The 19,742-nt window shown below is 39.5% G+C and overlaps 1 protein-coding gene across 1 annotated transcript in view; it reads right to left on the bottom strand.

Moving 5' to 3' along the window:
- Positions 1-1,267: 1,267 nt before the first annotated feature.
- The window catches only part of GAN (gigaxonin), a 28,217-nt gene continuing 9,742 nt past the window's right edge, over positions 1,268-19,742 (bottom strand). Inside the window, exons 2-11 of the mRNA XM_075765928.1 lie at positions 15,483-15,597; positions 14,265-14,615; positions 13,564-13,781; positions 12,538-12,659; positions 11,935-12,047; positions 10,710-10,859; positions 10,265-10,401; positions 9,614-9,742; positions 2,460-2,569; positions 1,268-1,657 (exon numbers count right to left, since the gene is read on the bottom strand). Coding sequence (XP_075622043.1) covers positions 1,476-1,657; positions 2,460-2,569; positions 9,614-9,742; positions 10,265-10,401; positions 10,710-10,859; positions 11,935-12,047; positions 12,538-12,659; positions 13,564-13,781; positions 14,265-14,615; positions 15,483-15,597 — 1,627 coding nt within the window. The 3' untranslated portion in view covers positions 1,268-1,475. The remainder of the gene's footprint in view (positions 1,658-2,459; positions 2,570-9,613; positions 9,743-10,264; positions 10,402-10,709; positions 10,860-11,934; positions 12,048-12,537; positions 12,660-13,563; positions 13,782-14,264; positions 14,616-15,482; positions 15,598-19,742) is intronic.

The raw sequence follows: 19,742 nt of genomic DNA on the forward strand, positions 1-19,742 counted from the left end.
ACACTAACACAACTGAGGGTAGAGATCGGCTTGTCTGAGGTCCACAAAGTTGCAGAATGGAAAGTATTGTATGTAATTATAATACTGGTTATACAAAGTCTCTTTTTCTGAAGGGCAGGAGGTCTTATTTCTATTTCCATCTCTCTCATTTTATTCCTTTTAAATAAATACAGGTTACATCCCACCCATCACAATAATGAAATAAAAAATTGAGGTAAAAAGTGTTCTACCAGCTGATCTTGACTACAAACAAAAGTCCATTAAATACCGCTACTGATGTGAACAAGACTTAGTAAGAAATAAAATGCAAGATACTAAATTCTTCACTATAACCACACCTTAAAACCCAGCTTTCAAAGTCAGATAGCAGTAAACAAGACTGTATCTTAGCACAGAAATCATTAGTAAACCAACTTCTGATCCCAATTTAAAGTCGCTGTATAAATTTTCCTTAACTCTTAGTCCAAAAATCAGTTTTTCTGCAAAACAAATATATCCTTGTCATATTTCACCTTTGTCCTAACAAAGATAAAACGCACCTCTCTATAATCCTCAGTCTTAAAAACTATTCTTAATTTGCAAGCGATCTGAAGTAAAAAGGAACACAAACTATTTTCTTTAATTTGTCAAGTTTTGTTGTCTTTTACCAAAAGCAGCAATCATCATGAACCATTCCAAACGTCATTTCCCTTTTTACTTCAAGGAAACAGCCACCAAAGCCCACACAGAAATGCAAGCCACCCAGCTGTTCACCAGGCCATTCAAATGACAGCGTAGAAAAAAACAGTTTACTTCTCTGAAGTATACTGTATCCGTTTCAGATTAGTCCATTTTAAATATATTAAAAATATTTGTAGGAATGAAAACATTGCAAATGAATGAAAAACCATATGTACACACCTCCACCATTTTCAGGCACAGACCTTAACTTTTGAGGAAGGACTAGAAATAAAAGGTGCAACAACCAACATCTCCTACGGCATTACGGTCCGACCACAGTCTTTGCAGTATACCAGGGAGGTTGGTTATCATATAGCTTCTGCGTATTAGAGCTATCCAGTCCAAGATAGCACATTTATTCTTATCGGTTCCCCCCAGGGGAACGCATCTTAAATCTTTTTTGCTTTTCAGTAAACTTCGCCAAAGGAAGACCAATTCCCACTTTTTTCTGGCACGCAAAACCTCCTCAATAACATGGTTTAAACTCCAAATGCTTACAACTGAAGGTGTTTCCTTGCTTCCCCCTTTTATTTTCCCCCCTCTCTTCTTTTTAATGTATACTTAAGTTATTTGTTCCCGAAACAAGAACTGAGACTCAAGCTTTTTAAGCATTTAAAACAAAAACAGTTACCATACCAAAGCACAGCATACAGTGTAAGTTTCAGCTGTAATTTCTCAGCTTTTCCTTTATATAGAGCTATATTATGGTGGACTGCGCAGAATTCTTCCAGTCTCCTCCACTGTCAGCATACGGATCACGGAGAAGGTACGCGAATGCGGAATAATCCTTGTTGAAGCTGCAGTCGAAAGAGCTTGCAGTTTGCGATTCGCAAGGCTGCACAGCCAGTACGGCGAAGGTCCGATGGAAATAGTGGTTTAGTGCGCTGCCAGGTGCCCGTGCTTCTTTTAAATTCTCTAACATAGTCATAATTCGTACCTGAATTCACACATGCATAAAAAAAAAAAAATATAAAATGCTTAAAACATACCATAGCTATCACCACATTTAACCTCTAATAATGCAAATGTGTGAACAAGAACACATGCAGAAACACAAATCAATTTCTGGATGTATGGTTGAAATTATTGTCAAAAGGAAACTACTGTGACATTTCTTATCTACTTAAAGCCACCACATCTGGAATTTTGCTCTTCCATATTTTGCAGAAAGCCCCGTTACACACTCCTGCCTGTACATATGGCCACGAAAGCATGCAGTCTTCCCGATGTTTTTTTACAGTATGTGGCAAGATGCTGAAAGCCGAGCACTGAATATGTTTGTTAGGACACGTTTATTCAGTTGAGATTTAGAGCCAAGAGCCACTGCCACATCCATATGAACCACTGGATGATGCAGAACCCCCAGAACGCAGAACCACCTGTTTACTGCTGCAAAGATGGGAGAAACAACCTCAGGCACTAATGGTTTTTTCTTATATTTAGACAAATGCAGTAACATACTCTTAGTCTTGATCTTTTCTGATCATAAAACTGCTAATTAACCAAATGATTATAGTGTTGAATTTGTTTATGAAGAGCTCCGATGTACAAAACCAACTCGTACATTTCTGTATGTCCAGTATAATTCCCCTGAAGACAACAGTAACTTAACAGAACAGAGTCCCAGCCTTTTATTTGAAAAAAAAAAAAATTAAAAAAAAAATCCGTCTCATTAGTGCCATGTATGTGAAAGACTGGAAGAAGACAAGTGACAGGCAGTTATTAGTTCTAATTCTGACCTGTATCGAGATCTCCAATCACATATATGCTGGCTCCAATGGGCACAGCTCCGTACACGAAGGAAGAACTAGTTGGGATACATAGGTTCTGGTCATTTAAATAAATCCACCTGTAAAAATAATAATAAAAAAATGGTATGGAATTTTTATTGAGTACATTAAAAGAATTCCAAGTTCTTTTTGCAGCTGCTGTGTTTGAATCAAAAGCAGAGTGCACAAGTTAATTTGTTATGTAAAAACAGCTGGGAACATCGTCCAGTTCAGCACAGTCGTGGCTCTTTCTAGCCAGGAAGAGCAATAGGTACTGCTGTTTGGAAGGTCAGGATACTTTACTCTGAAGTTACTTTATTTCCGAGTTGCTCCACTCATCTGTGTAATATATCTGGAATAAATTCTTCTTGCACCCACCCAGGGTGACCCTCTGGAAGAGCGCAGGTATATAAGACAGCCTCTTCTACAACAGCTATGCCAGTCAATTTTCCCTACAGAGAAAATTTTAGGCAGCTTTGTCTTAAAATCAGAAGAGTCATAAAAGCATTTACGTCTTAATAGTCCATGGTAGGGGAAATAACAAATTGCTATATCAATATTAAGCAGTGCCTTCCCCCATATAATTCCCGAACTTCTTTAATTGCATTTTATCAGCGACAAGAAATGCTCACTTCAGTAAAAAGAATGCAGCGCTTGGCAATGCTTAACTTTAAACATGGGACAGAAGACCAGAAATCAAAATGGTAAGGGATTTTGGGGAAAAAAAAAAAAAAAAGAAATGTCCATTACCTGGAATTGAAACAACCTTCCTAATCATGTATCAGGCTCTTTTCAATCCCCTTCTACCTCCTACTGTAATCTCACAAGTCCCCTATGTTGACTTTAAGCATATTTTCATTTCAATGCTACATCAGCCTGATCTTTCTACCAAGTGAAAAGCAGTTTTCCAAGTTGCAGCCTTTGGAAACCCAGTAAGTAGGTACTTATCACCCATGTGGGACACTGGCTTTTGTAAAGATGTCCCAGTTATCTAGAGCTGTCAGCATCTTCTCTATGGTTCTGAAACAAATTTCTACAAAATGCTGCTGCACTTTTGCAGATGCTGTCACAGTTACTATTGATAGACCCTGAAAACATACAAATCAATGTTACATTAGGTGGCTGCTCCTACATCTTTTATTAACTAATTTATAGAGAACAGTTAAGTTTGAAAAACTTTCAAAAGCATCCCATATATTTTCATGGCCATACCGGGTTAATTTGAGGGAAAAAGTTAGGAAATATCCTCACGGATACAGCTGACCTTTGAAAATTCTAGATTATTTTAACTCACTATTCAGAAGTAAGCTTCTCTCCTACGCTGAAGGAGAGGTTGCTACACATCAATTATCTTGGAGAGATCAATTTTTAAAGCCCAAATGAAAGCATGAGCTGTCTGTGCTATAAGCTGAAGGATTAAGATTCTGTGGAAAGCAAGGGAATGGTTTGTAGTTGTCACAGAGGACGACAGATGAACTGAGAAAAGGAGAAGTCCTTTACACAGGAACTCTGTTACAGAGCAAGCCACCTCTCACCATATTTCATTAGCTTCCTTTCCTTACTGTGGGAAGAGGACACAGTCAGTATTTTCACTGCTTTTTAGCACCAGGTTACCTAGAATTACGAAAACCGAGTAAGTGGCAGAGAACTGCGGGATGAAGACTGCAATCTTTTTTTAAAAAAAAACAGTATATACGGGACCATATTAAAGTAGGGAAAACAACAAAATTGGATAGGTGTAGTCTAGCTACTGATCAAGTTTAGGCTTGGAAAAATATGTGAACTTCGGGCGTTTGTCTGCACTAAATACTCAAGGTTTTGGAGTTTAAATAAAAAAAAGCACAACAGTGTGAAGCTGAAGCATTTTCCTACTGTGCTCAGGAAAGGACAATATTAAAGTATCTGTAGTTGCTTGTGAAAATTTCTTCTCGCCCTTTCTCAACACATCTACTTTGAAAAACAGGCAGAACTTTTCAGGAACGCTTACAGCAGCTTTAGCAGTTAAAACTAGGAAGGAACAAAGACAGGAAGGGCAAGGGGTCACATTTCATCAGAATTTGAGTAAGCTCCAGCTTAATGTGGGTTGTGCCTGCTGTTTGAACAGTATGGAAAAAACACCACGACAAAAAAATTCACAATCTTCAGGAATTTGAAAACACTCCTTGGAACACAACTCTCGTGTACTTCCTTGGGACGGCTCTACTCAAACCGAATCTGGGAGTAGCAGGGGAGAAGCATGTACCTCTGTACCCACAGACAGAAATGACTGCTCTGAAACTGAAATATGCTTCCTCTCAAGTCAAAAAAAGGGAAGGAATCCTGATTTTTTTCAGTCTTAAAAAAAAAAATCCATCCACACCACTGTAATTAATAAGCAGGATGGTAACTGTTTTATTTCCAAGTGGGAAGTAAATAGAGATGTGATACAGAACCAACATGCTCCAGACATATCACCTCAAGCTCTCACCAGCTGGGAAAGGAAGCCTACAAATGAATGTACATCTTCTCCGTGCTCCTCTCATCTGACAGCGCTATCAGTCAGCCGGTTAGTTTGCTCATTACATTTGCATAAGCACTCTCTTTTAATGAAATTCCTGCACACCAAATGGGAGAATCTTCCTAATTACACATACTATCTTACAAGATTTAGTTTACCACTTACATACTGCTGAAAGCATTTCCTTATTTTTACAATGTTCCAGCAGCAAAGAGAGTATTTTTAAGGCGTTTTTACCAAGTATTGTTTCTGAACAAGTACCTCTCACTTTTATCCCCCTCCATACCTGCGCATTTTGGTACTGCTTTTGAACCAGGAGCTGGTGACAAGAAGGAAGAAAGCCTGCCCCACTTCCAGACCACCCCTGGAAGGCAGCAGCGGCCATACTCAAGGACAGAGCTCCATCAGCAGCTCTTGCAAGAGAATCCTAAAGCCAATTTGTGCTCTATTAAATATTTCCAAATATCCACACTGAAAAGAAAAAAAACCCAGTGTATAGAGACATCATCCAATTCACCACACGCCTACATGATGCGGAAAGGCATATTAGGAATTACGAACTCTGCTAGAAGGAAAGACTGACCCATCAAGGTCTTTAATACGTAGTTAACATTTCCTGCTTTTTATGGAGGAGACCAACACTGGATCATTGAGTGAAGGATACCCTTACATCTCCATCTCCCACTTTCACATTTTTTAAATTTATTTTTAGCTTGATTGATTTTCTGAAAACCAGGATACAATGCACACAAAGCTCAATCTATAGCTTTTGAAAAAACTCTACATCCTGAAAAAACCTGCAGTCTGATGTACGCATTTTCTGTCCTTGGTTCACTTAAATTCACTCATGCACATGACTCTGAAGACAGGCTGACAAAACACTTATTAATTGAAAAATCTCAGTTATAGAAGTACTTCAAATATGAGAATTATTTTCTACATTATCCTGTCCACATTTCATGTGTATGCTAGTACTCCGTCTCACTTCATTTATTTTATTACTTGTTTATACAGTATTGCTTAACAGGAGTCTCAATGTTTACTTTTTTGCTAGTGTGAAGATCTCAACATATCCCTAGTCCTTAGAAAAGTCTGCGTCATGGTTAAGAATAACAATTTTGAAAGACTGTGCACTGTAAGTTATTCTGGAGTAAGTTACTGTCAAAGTAAGCAATATTAAACAAGTTAAGCTTCAGTCCTTTAGTCCAATTCTAGCCAGAATTATGTCGGTTTATATGAATTAATATGTTTATACACTGATGTAAGTACATACTTAGACATATACACTAAGTAAAACCCGTAACTCGGATCCTCACGGACTCTGGATGCCGAGGATGATCTAGATCCTGTATTCTCAGGCAATGAGAACTGAGGCACATATGAAAAAAGACACAGATGACGCACGTGCGCATTGCTGCACATCACTAAACCAACAGTATCTGATGGCTGAACTCAGTTCAAAAAATTCTTTCCACTCAAAAGGAAAGCGAACACGATGGAGTTCTGCACTTACTTAAAATTTTACAGCTGGAAAAGTCTGTACCTCATTATGAACTATGCAATACCAATATGTAACTATTTAAAAAACACTACAGATTTTGGTTTGAGTCTGCTAGAGTTTATACACTGGGCTTTTGACCCACTGCTGCTAAATGACCTTGCAAACATATTCCTCCTTTCCACAAATCTCTCTCAACCCAGCATTTTTGGGCTTCTGTCAATAATATACACACACACAATCAATGGGATATTTCAGCTTTGACAGTTCCAGTGTTATCCCTTCACTGTCACTACAAAAAGAATACACACTGTGGAGTCTGAAGGTGCCTATATCCTTCACGATGACTTTCTAAAGCTCTTGGACTAGACAGGACTAACCACCTGTATTTGTTTCAGAAACTATTGCTGAGGAAATAAATGCACTTTTCAAATATAAATTAATCACCTTGTAGCAACTGCATGATGTTAAAGATGAAGAATCAGTCTTTGTATCACATTAACTATGCACTAAGGAACTGAGAGAGATACTGTCCACCTATGGTAAAATCTATAGCATCACTTATGCTTTACTCTTGAACAACGATGCACAGGAGAGCACATGATACCCAGTGCAAGTGGAATTGCTTAACTAATCAAACACACACATCAGTATTTAGCATAAGGTTTTCACAGACTTAAGAGAAGCATATTATTTAAGCTTTCATCCTTCACTCAAACTGATTTAGATTTGTTTTCTGCTATTTCTGAATCAGCCCAGGAAATAATACCCTCATGTTTTCCAGAGAGTCAACTTGCCTTCATTTGGTATTCATTTGATATTTGTGAAACGCTATTATAATGAAATTATGATAATTTCCCAGATTCAATCGTACTTCAAAGAAGAGTACCAGACAAAGTATTTTGTCTCAGTATTTGGCAGGCAGAAATACTTGCTAAACTACATTTTGAAGAGAAGTCCCTTTATGGCTATTTTCTCTGTTCCCTCCACAGGAACAACTGTTGAGGTCTCAGTCACTGCCACAGCCACCCTGAAAGGCGTCTGTCCCGCACAGCGCTCCAAGGGTACCAAAATTTGGGGTAACTGTTAGACCCCAGGAGCTGGAGTGCCAGGACATATGCAGTGACATTGCACCCTCTTCTGGCCAGCAACATCCCTCCTGCCTCCCGGGGCTGGAACCAGGCGCCTTCCAAAACCACAGAGCACAAACCCCAGCCAGCAGCACTTGCCGCAGAAGCAGCAGTGGCCATCGTCCCAGCCTTCGCTGGCCCGCCGTTTCCAGAGGAAAACACACAACCTATGCACTGCCTGCAGTGCAAGCGCAAGTTTATGCTGAGTTAAATTTCTAAGCTCAAATTCTGTGCAGCAGCAGAGCAGAAAGGCAAGGTATAAAGATCTCGGCAGCCCTCAACACACGCCTCCTCTAGCAACCGGAGACTGAGGTGACTGCTGCTGCTTCACCTTCCCCTGCGCCAGCACAGCCCTTGCGCCACTCACCCAACGCACCGGGTGCTAGAACAAGAGCTGAAGCGACTGGATTTTTATTATAACTTCACTTGAATCCTGTAACACCTCTGGGATGCCACCAAGCAAAGACACAAATACAGGCGTTGGAAATACTGCCGGGCAGGTGCCTGTGCTGCAGTCAGCAGGTGGCACCAAAGACTCACCTGGAGCACCCAGGCTGGAACCCCCAGGGTTTTTCAAACTCCACTTTATGAAAGCTCAATCTGAATGCACCAGTGAAACAGGTTTACAGTTCCTGGTGAGGCATCATCAGCTATTACATAGCACCTTTTGAAGAACAGAATCAGCCTGGAAATATTTCAGGCGAATCAACTAAAAATAGCAAGCAGGAGATCAGGGACAACTTCTTTCCAGAATTCTTTCCCCTTCAAAGGCCCCTTGCCAAAAAGTTAATCAGCTTTTAGCATTTCCCCACATCCCCATAGGGTCAGAAAATGCTAGAGAGCAGCAGCAGCAGCAGCAATAGCCCTTCCTACCCACCTGCTTCCTATAACCACTTTAAAGAATGTTTTTTCTCCAGCTTCATTTGATTATAGCTAGTTTAGATGTCACTTTGAACAACACAGAAGACCTCTTCATACAGAAATTAAAGTCTCTTTATATCTACATCTTGCAAGAAAATTATATAATGAACTTAGGTCTACTGCTCTATTTTTGTGTGCTTTTATACAGGTCACAGTCATAAATCAGTCTTGACTTGTAATACAGACGTATTAATCTCCTCCACTGTCAACAAGCCTTGAAACATCTGACCATGAAGTCTTTTTTTTTTTTTTCCAATTTAGTTTATAAAAAAAGGGAATAATCCAGTTTACAGTTATACGCAAGAAAAAGAACACTGGAGGAACCAAAGCTTGTCAGTTATGACTGGAGAGTAAGGTGACCATACACAAAATTCTGCCTAACATAACAAGTTGAATAGTTACCAGGTGTAATAAGGTGGATTCCAATACCAGAGCCAAAAGATAACAAATGAAGTCATCAGAAGCAGATTCAAAACAAATAAAAGGAGATTAGCCATGTACCATGTGTGTATGGAATGCTGAGGTGGCTGTGGAATGCATAGCATCCATAGCATCTTTCCATGGCAAAAGCCTACATGGATTCAAAAAGCAACCAGCTATAAATGCTTGGAACAACAATGCATGGAATTTCTTATTTCTAGCTTAGGAATTCCCTAAGCTGCAAATCCCTGGAGACAGTCCTGGCTCATGGAGAAGTAACTCTGTACACACAACTCCTCCAGGAGCACTCAGGAGGAGCCTAGGGCAGGGGTATGGGGTGAGGGGGCAGCAGTACCTGGCACTTGGGGAAACTGCAGGGTGCAGGGGAAGAACCAGGCAGAGCACCGGTATGGTCAAGGTGCCGCTCCTGGTCAGGGCACAGGCCCAGGGCTTCAGGCTTGGTATCTTAGAGGGACAAGCCACCGAAGCAGATGGACCTTTGGTAACAGCCACACTGGATTGTAAAAGGTAAAATGAGTAACAGAGATGCGTGGCAAAGATCTAATATGCTTTGAAGTGCTGGAGCAAGGGAGGGGGGAAACAGACAGGTGAGTGTGTAAGGTATGTGTTTTTGATGTATATAGCTGTACCTAGTTACCTTTTAAACTCATCATGATAAAATTCGGATTTGCACGTCACCATCTCACTGGCTTGACTGTCATCACGACTCCTGACTCCGCCAAATACATAAAGCTCAGAGGCAACTCCACAGGCCACTGCCCCAAATCTGAGAATTCAAATAAGGAAAAAAAAAAAAAAAAGCAACATATCAAAATAATTTCATATATCCTTCTGAACTTTCTCAATTTTTTTTCTCATTTTTTTTATTTATATAAACACACTCCCCCTTCTATGTTCAACAAGATTAGATGAGTCGTGAATACGATTCATAAGCACTTAGTTCAGACCATGTAAAAGAACAAAACAGCAAAGTACTTATCTCTGGTCAAAAACTGAAGTTCCAGTTGAACTACAATTTCTGGTTTTCATTTTGCATCAGGGTAGTATTAATTGTAACATCAGGAGTGTATTTCTACAAAACTCATATTTATTGCTTGGATGCTTATCTTTACTCAGCCACATGTTAACTATATATAGGTCACCATGATTCAGAAAGACATGGTGAAATTCATAGGGCCTCTGGCAGCCATCTTCAGAGATTCATCAGAGAAAGGACAACTTCCTCTCATCAGAGGATTAAAAAAGGTTGTATACAGCAATCTAGTTCCTCCCTTCCATTTTCACTCACCTTCTCTCTTTCAGAGGACAGATTGCTGTCCACTGCTGAGTCCGAGGGTCGTAACACTCAACAGATTCAAAGAGTTTTCCATAGGAGCCTCCGCCCATTGCATAGATTTTCTTCTTCATAGCTGCATAGCAGCCAATCTTGTGGAAAAAAAGAAGTAGTACATCTAAAATTACACACAAATGCACAGTATCGAAAGCTCAAAACTATATACACATACACGCACGTATATATTTGGGTTGCCTGTACCACATGTCAATGCCACGCATAAAATTTCTCAGCCACAGTTTTGTTTTGGTATAAATAAAGAAGATGGTCTCCCTCATTTCATTCTGACAGTATTTGTTATAGCTTCTACTTGAAGCAAAAGGTTGAAATATATATAACTTTATGTTGGCATTAACTATTTAACAGTAAGCAATGCGATAACATACGATGTATTTCTTACCTTTCTAACCATGGTCAAGTCTGGCTGCTTAGTCCAGGTCCGGCTATAAATATCATAGCTCTCCATAGAGATTAGCTCCCTTTCACCATCCTCACCTCCCAGAATATACAGAATTCCATCAATCTCTACCACACCAAAATTATGTCGTGCCTAAGGAAAATCAGTAAAGTCAACATTGTAAATCATAACTGCCATTGTGAATAAATCAAGACAATCTTTTTTTCAGCATATCTGTCTGCAAAGTGATATTGGTATTATGCCTGGGTTTTGTTTTAGTTTTTAAATGGTGAAGTTCTAAACTCCAGAATAAGCTTCTTTATTTATTCAACTAAACAAAACAAAGGGTATTAAAAAAAGACAGAGCAACAAAAGCCAAAGAGACCACACAGCAATCTATTTCTGTGAAGAGAGAGAGCTTGGCCGTATTTCAGTTTGCATAGTAGTGGTCTCTACGATAAAGCTGTTGCTTTCAGGTCTCTACAGGAGCAAAACTTGGGCTCTTTATCTGTGAAAGCGCAGTACTATTTTGTACGTAGGAGCACAGCTACCCTCAGTCTTACTCACAGTAAGCAGGAAACTTAATGCATCGTAACTACAAACATGGCCAAAACTACAGGCCTTTGCCAACCAGGGACTTTAATCCTGTGGCAAACAACAATTTCTTAATAAACACCCTATGCTGATATAAGACAACAAAAACACAGGTGTATTAAGGATGTGTGTTTACAAATAATAAACTGTTACTTTTTGATGGAATGCAAATATGAAGAAGGAAACATTAACTCAAACCAAACAAATATATAAATGTCTCTGCAAGTCACATTCTGTATGTTGGCCAGTCCTCTGTCCATCTTCTCTGCACAGCCCAACCCCTTTGTCCATATAAGTTTCCTTGCGTACAACACAAAGGAAACGTAGGCATATTTTTATAAGGCCAGTATATGGAGAATATTAATTATATTACATGACTGATTCCATGTGGAATTGCTGAAATTTTGTAGTTCAGCTTTACAGCTAGCTCTTCACTAACAGTTTTGTTTTTCCAGATTCAGAAGCCATTACCAGAGCACAAGGATAACAGGAGGATTTAAAAAGACAGTCGGTAGCACGATTTTGAATGTGTGAGATGCAGGTGACTGGAGATTCAGAATAAAATTTTCCAGAACAAAAGGAACGTTTTGCCAAAGTAGAAAATCAAATCCCAACAGTTAGAAAGTGATCTTGCCTCATTCATTGGTGGTAAGGAACTCCAAGAATTGGTATCTGGATCATATTTCTCTCCAGAACTTAGCGTTCCCTTGTTTTCGTCCTGACCACCCAGCACAAATAAAAATCCTTCTGTAAAACAAAATGTAACATGATTTTAAAAACAGGACTCGCACCTGTACCCCGAGAAAGACAACATGACTGGCGAGCTGTATCCTGGAGTTCGCTAAGAGATTCAGACCAGTCACAGGTCACACTCTGGACTGGAGAAGGTAAAGCACATACTTATATCTGGACTCAAGTCTACCCCTGCAGATACTCTTCAACATATTCAGTGATGCAGCAGCTAGGAATTTACTTAAAACATGAAATACTCCTGGAGAGACAGATGCAGCAGATTCCCACAAAATGTTGCAGGAATAGTGATTTTAAGACACTCAGATGACAGGGATTTTCACAGAATAAAGTAATGTTTTGGGCAGACAAAGGGGAAGCATGAAATAACCCCAGTGCAGTCAATCTTTAAGGAAAAAAAATATATTATTATAAACCATATCTCAGATTTTGAGGCACTGGTAAGTTTTCATAATATTAACTTTACAAATACAAAGTTCCCCTTTACCTGCTGACAATACTCCATGATTGATCCTTGGAATACTCATAGGAGCAAGTTCAATCCAGAGCTGTCTATTGGGATCATAAAGAGGACACATACACCGCATCACTGAGGTTGGTTTCCGTGATCTGAACACAGGGTGGGGAGGGAACAAACAAAAACAGAAAGACAAGACAGAGTTTTACGAGTTCACTGTTAACGACTTGTGTCCAAAGCTTGCTTGTTCACGATTTAATGTATATTCATAAAGCATGGCATTTCCCTGGTGAGGAGAAGACCCCCAAATCAAATACATGTAAATTTATTTTTGTACAGACTGGAGACATGAAAAGCAGACACACTCCATTCATACTGTATCTGCCTGGAACATTTGTCATGAAGGAACTTTGAACAAACTAAAAAGAACTGATAGAGAGTATTAGTAATGTCTGAGTAAAGCAATCCAAGCACTGACGTGCAAAGTGTTATTTGAGTATTTTATTACACTTCTATAAAGAGCAAACATCTAAATGCTAAACCTATTTAAACAGGACAAACCTCTCCCCTCTACTGCAAGGGGTACTCAAAAGAAAGGCATTATTGTGTGGAACAGGAATTTTCACCCGGCATCTCAGATGCACCAATGATGACTTGGTTTTGGAACCATGGCTATTGTCAACAGAACAGTGAAAGCACACGTTCGTTATTTTTAAGATTTATTGTAAACGCTTTTCAGATTATTAGAAAAGCATTTCTCCAACATTATGTTCTTATTTTGAGTAAAGTCTATTCAGTTTAAAGAAAAAACAGCAAACACTATGTGTCTACTACATGTTGAATGTCAGAAAATTATCACGAAATAACTATTTATTGCTGAATCATTCACAAAGGTAGTTTAGGCGCGTCTGACCAACTTAGAAACAACTCAAATGATAGAGGAGAAGCACACTAGGTGCACATATTCTCTCCACACTGTGTTTTCAGACATGCTGCGAATGCTAGGCGCTTGTATTTTACTAACTGTGACGACCTGCCATGCCACTTCATACTTACACTCGCTCTTCTCCACCAACAGTCACTATACACTCTGAGTAACCCCGGGGCTTGAAGGAGGCCAGCATTGCCTCTCCCTGCTGGGGTGGCGTGAGGGGAATATTGTTGCATTCTTTGACAATCTCCCGTACCAGTGGTTCGCTCATCATCTGCTCACGTAAATATGCAGAATCTAAGCCCGAAACCCACACTGCTGACATGACATCCTTCATGTGAACCTATAGAAAGAGATATATGCCAGAAAATCCCCCAAGTTTACAAAACAGCGCTAAGGCACTCGTACATACAGATGCTTCTATATTTATCAAAAATGTCAAAGAGTATTTTTGATATTTGGAAGTAATAACAAAACCTACAACACAATGGTATTAAGCAAATGCATCAAGTCTTCAAAGTTTCGTTACAAATGTGCTACTTGCTTTCCCTCTACAAAAACAAGATTATATCACATGCCAAAAAGGTACTTTTTTTTCTTCAATGCCTATCAAATAATAAAGACAGCAGATGATATACCATCAACACAGCTTTCAGCCTTTTACTGCAATCCCGCTGTCTGCATTTCAGGCAAAATTCTACTAATTGCGTAAGTGCAAGCTTAGCCCTGAAAGGAATCTATATATCTATTTTAAGTTCCCACCAATTAGAACACACACCCACCAATTTGGGTCCCACTCAAAATATAAATATTTGGACGGCCTGACCTTTCTTGATTCTGAATCATGAGAAATCCACCTAATCACCGCTTCAAAGACGTATCTTTCGTTTCCAACATTGAGCTTTTCCATGGACAGCACTTCTTTCAGTTTTTGAGGAGTCAGTTCCAAGAATTCCTCTGTGCTGCTGACATCTCGAAAGTGAGTTTCCAGATACTCTGAGGCAAGGTAGTGAACATGATGCAAACAATAGTGCAGTGCAAAGTCCCGAATACCGATACAGTTCTCAGCAGCTATGCAACCTTCTAAAAACTCACAGCAGAGAGTTTTTAAGTCTGTAAGCAGCAGGAGATCAGCTGCCTGTACCACATCTTGGATAGTTTCTTCATTTAGCCTGATCTGCAAGAATTAATTTAGAAGTTATAGCTACTATCACTCATTTGTTTCATGACATGTCCGCACTCATTACACTCATTCTCAGTGGCTGAAAAATGGGGTATTAATGCCAGTGTAAAAACAATGAGAAACTGATGTGACTACTACCCGTTTATAAATTAACGCATGGATGGAAAAGCATTTGCTTGACAGAAGGTGTCAAGCAGAATTTTGTGCCTGAAGTAACCATGAAATTGCTCATCTAATCCGAGAACCTAAAATGAATTTCGCTGCAATTAATAATTTTTTTTTTTAAAATACATGTCCAGAAGAGAATTTCAAGCCACATCTGCCTTTTCTTTTTCTGCTGAAAGTTAAAAGTCATTCAGCAAACTCCAACTGGTTCCAAATAAACTGGACACACCAACTTTAATTCCTGCTAAGGCCACTGGCACAAAGATCTGAAGGGGTGTGCTGTCAGCATCCAGGGGCTGGAGAGGTGGGCGTGAGGGTGAGAAAGAGAGGATGCCTGATGCACTGTTATGTTCAGCGATGGAGCCTCAATCTCTATTGCTATCAATTCAGTTCCCTTTTACAGCTGTAAAGGACTGAGTGTTTGAAGCAGGTTACCGAAGGTAGCCAGGAATTTTAATGTAAGCATTTGATATGACTCTTTTAGAGTCTTCCCCCATGGCACGAGAAGAGCTGCGACAACTTCTGCAGACCCTATTGCCTCTACTTCATGTGCACAGCCCCAGCATGGTACGCCCCTTCGTGGAAGTTTTAACGTAAAGCTTGGTAAGTTTATCTTCCAGGATAGCACTGTTAAAACCCAGGTTCCTTTGCCAAATAATTCCATTTCCGTCCAGGTTTTATTTTTTAATACCATACCTGCCCACTGAAGATGTAATCTAGTATCTCTTTCATGATATCAACAGATATCCCTTCAAGTTCAATCTTGTACGTTGAGCCATCATCCTTTGGAGGATTATAATTCAATTTTGTTCTAAGAGAGGAGAAAAGAGAAAAAAAAGCTCACAACCTGGGCATTGCTTGGTCTCAGTTTTCTGAAGAAATAAATGCTAACTATGTATCACTTCAGCTCTAACAGAGATGTTAAACTCTTACAATATGATTTGAAAATTGCGTCGCTTGAATTAGCATGAAAAGGATGCAAGTATGGTCTCTGATACCGCTCATCACATTTCCAAACTGAACAAATATGTTAGCCTGCAAACTACCCATGGCATCAAAGAGCCAAAGTATTTTTTTCCCAGCTCATTCATCACAAGCATTCAAAAACTTCACTCACAACTTCAAACAGAACAGCAGCTCTGCTTGACAGATGAAACACAAGAATTTGCTCTGATAAAGGTGAAAAAAAAGAAAAAAAAAACAAAACAAAACACACTTTACCAAGAAAAAATTAATTACAGTGAGCACATGTGATCAGAATATACACTGGCAGCACAAATATTTGGACTGCATTACCATTTTGTGTAGCTGATGATGTTATCAGCCTAATGCTATGCCTGGCTGTAACCAAACTGTGTGCTCACAGTTATAGGAAACAGCCCATGTGCCGCTCAGCCGAGCTTTAAATATTCATCTACATCAGTGGACGCTTCACTTATGAGCGATTTCTTTTAAAATACCAGGAACAGTCTGATGTGCCTTTGAATAGAATGGAGGGGAACTGGGGGAAAAGGTGAGGTATATTATATATATATATATATATAAAATAGATATAATAATAATAATACAGCAGACAGCTTTGTTTTCCATCATCTGTTAGTGCAAACACTTTTTCCAGGAAAGACAACTTTAAGTGTTCAGAAGGGAGCAGTGTACACCGGTCTAGTGAAAACAGCCACAAGAGCTAACAAAAAAATCATTCTGAACATCTGTTTTCCACGCTTTAGCCAACAACAGAATACATTATATAAAGACCAGAAAACTTGTTTCACTACCTCTGTGTATAGATAGATATCTACATCCATATTAAAGCAGGTCAAAATAAAAGCCTCAAAAACATTTTTATATTCATTTGAATATATTCTTAGATAGAATTAGTTTCTTAATGCGAAAAGCTGTGGCTTTGCTAAGCTGAAAGGATCGAGTTTGTCGCAGTCTTCCACTAGCTGCACTCATACTTAGTAAACACATAAATAGGACTTAGCTAAGGGCAGATTCTGCTTCACTTACTCATACCAGAATGAATTTGTTTCTCACAAAATAAGATCTCTCTCATCAAATAAAATCCCAGTCTATAAGAAGCTATTTTTAAGTGTGAATAAGGATGGTATTTTTATCCCTGAAGTCAATCATATTTGTGGTCTTGTTGTCACATCGCTTTTCTATAGTGCAAGAGACCCATTGCCAGCGAGCAGAACACCCGGGGAGACAACGCTACTCTGATGGATACGTACGGCTGTATGAAGCTAAGCTGCTTCACTCTGTGTTTGTACAGCACCTAGCACAAGTTACAAAAGAAATAATAACAGCAATAATATAATGCAGATTAGGAAATTGTTTATTTCCTAACACTTGGAAGGAGCTTAGAAAAATTAAACCTGTTCTCTACAGTCTACATGACTGCCAATAAAGCGCACGCTGCAACAGCAGACATCGATTTGCAACCTGTCAGCTGAAAACTCCTAAACCGAATATATAGCTCGAGCAATTCCATACAAATATCTCAACTCACGCCATCCTTGCCCATGTGGAATGTGCATTTTTCATGCCTACAAGCTCCAAACGAATGACAGAGCATACACACACAGAGCAACACACATTTTCAACTCTAACACAGTGCCAAGGCTTCTTTACACACATTTTCAAATCTATCCAAACTATCTCCATTTTAATTATGCCTACTACGCTTGAGCTTTGGGTTTCTCAGTTTGTAACAAAAGCCGCATCTTGTTTTCTGTGATGAAACTGTGTTTTCTTTTCATTTAACATAAAACGTATCAAGGCTTGCAGGTCTGGCTTCCTTCACCAGAAAAGAGAGACAGTCAGATGGTATCTGGACCTCGTATGTGTGAAGTACCTGTGAGTAGCTGGTATGGTCAAATACACAGCGGTATCTACTCAGAACCTGCATAGTCCAACACGCTGTGGGGCTTAAGAGAGATGCAAGGCATACAATAAACATGTGGCATGCCAGCACTAATGGGGAGATTAGGGAAAGGACTAGTGCTATTTATCACTAACTTTCATCTTGGCATCACCTGTACACACCCAAGCTAAATCACCACATTGCATGGACTTTACACCGACGCCTCCTGGTAACAAGAAACTGTTGTTCAGAGGTTTTAGGTCTTATCAGGCTAGATGTTCTAATTACTGTGTACCTTTGCAGGCATCAACAGTTATTAACCTGAAAAGAAACAAACCAATCACTGATGCAAGCCCAAAACACAAACTCAAAGCAGAAAAATAACCTCAAGAACAAATTGATTTCAAAGTTATAGCTACTCATAGGTAGGCAAACATTCACCTTATGCAAATGCATCCCAGTTCAGACTAAGCTTTTTTCCTGTCATCTGTCCTGAGAAGCAGTAGTTCTCCATCTGTCACACAACTTTGATTTGTTAGTTAATAAAACACTAGGTTAAGTTATTTTGGTACAGATTTCTGAGCTATGACACAAGAACCATTCCCAAACGGCTGTTGGCAGTAGTCATCACTCACATCGGGTACTGCAGGATGGCTACTGGCTGTTGGGAAGAGGGGAGGAAAAAATATGATGCAAGGATGGATTATAACCAGGTTTGGGGCTAGAAAAGTTTGAGACAGAAAATTGTGAGTCTAATGTGGAAAGAACGAACCTGAAGGAGAAGAAAAAAGTAGGAAGTATGTAAGCAGAAGAGGGCATGGAGCCATGCCTCCTCTTGCATCACCCAGCATCAGCTGTTACCTGCACCCACACCTCACCAGCAAACCAAGGCTTGGGCATCCTTGTTGTAACACACGCACCAGACAGAATGGGAAAGTTTCAAAACACATTTGTTCCCAGTTCAGAAAGACAGAGCAGACAACACGTTGTGAAAGACTTAACCTTGGTCCTCTATCAAATTCCACTTTAGAAAAACAGTTTCTAGCTGTGCTTAAGCAGAGGGTTTCCAATCTGTCAGTGTCCCAGGAAGGAAGATGTTTCCTTTCCACCACTTCTATTTGTTCAGCCTATGATTTGTGCGGCAGAAAGCTGGAAGTGGCAATCGGCAATCCAAGGTGCAGAGATGTGCCTGGCTGCTTCTTACAAGTGCAGGCGAGAGCTTCCTTCTCCGGACAACATTTCTAATTACTTTAAAAGCACTCTAAGCTGCCAAACCACAGCAGAAAAGTCTGCCTCAGTCTTCCTTAATTCAGATCAAAGACCAGAACATCAAGATTTAGAAGGAAATAAAACCCTCACAGCCAACCAGAAGACCCATTAGCTGGGAGCAGAGGGCAGCGGAGACATACAGAGCTGGGGGAAACAAAACAAGGCAACTTCTTCGTCCTGTTTTCTTAAGTAATTTAATTTTGAGCAGCTTGACTCCATACATGTTTTCAAACAGTTATTTCCATTTTTTTAATTAAGATCATCACTGTAAGTTGAAATTGCTTCCAGTAACATGAATAAAATGTTCCATAAATGCACAACATCCATCCCAACCTCTTGGACCTGGTTTCAGAAGAAACTGCTTGGCCCATACTACACCTCGAGCAAGTGGAATAAGAACAACTGGGTTTACACTGTGTTTTGATGTTGTGTGTCTGCGTGACAAATTTAGAATCTGCTCTTCCACATCACTTAACTCATTAGGATTGTATTCCTTATCTCAAATGACACTACATAAGGTAGAATGAGGAAAAAAAATCCAATACCTCTTCTGTATATGTAAGCAACAATATAAGCAAGGTGAATCGTTAAAATGAAAACAAGGGCTTAGGAACAAATGCGGATATTGCTGGGAGTCACAATTCACATCTAATGGCATAAAACAGATTCAAGTAACTAAAAATACCCCTACAGATAAATTTAAGACTGTCCAGAGTTCTTGTTAAAATTAAGATGGATCTTCCAACTTATCTGTCACTTTAAAAGAGGAAAACAAAGAAAAATACAGTCATACTTCCAACCCTACAGCCCAGTCCCTGTGA

This window comes from Balearica regulorum, chromosome 13 (assembly GCF_011004875.1).
Source record: "Balearica regulorum gibbericeps isolate bBalReg1 chromosome 13, bBalReg1.pri, whole genome shotgun sequence".
Taxonomy (NCBI): domain Eukaryota; kingdom Metazoa; phylum Chordata; class Aves; order Gruiformes; family Gruidae; genus Balearica; species Balearica regulorum.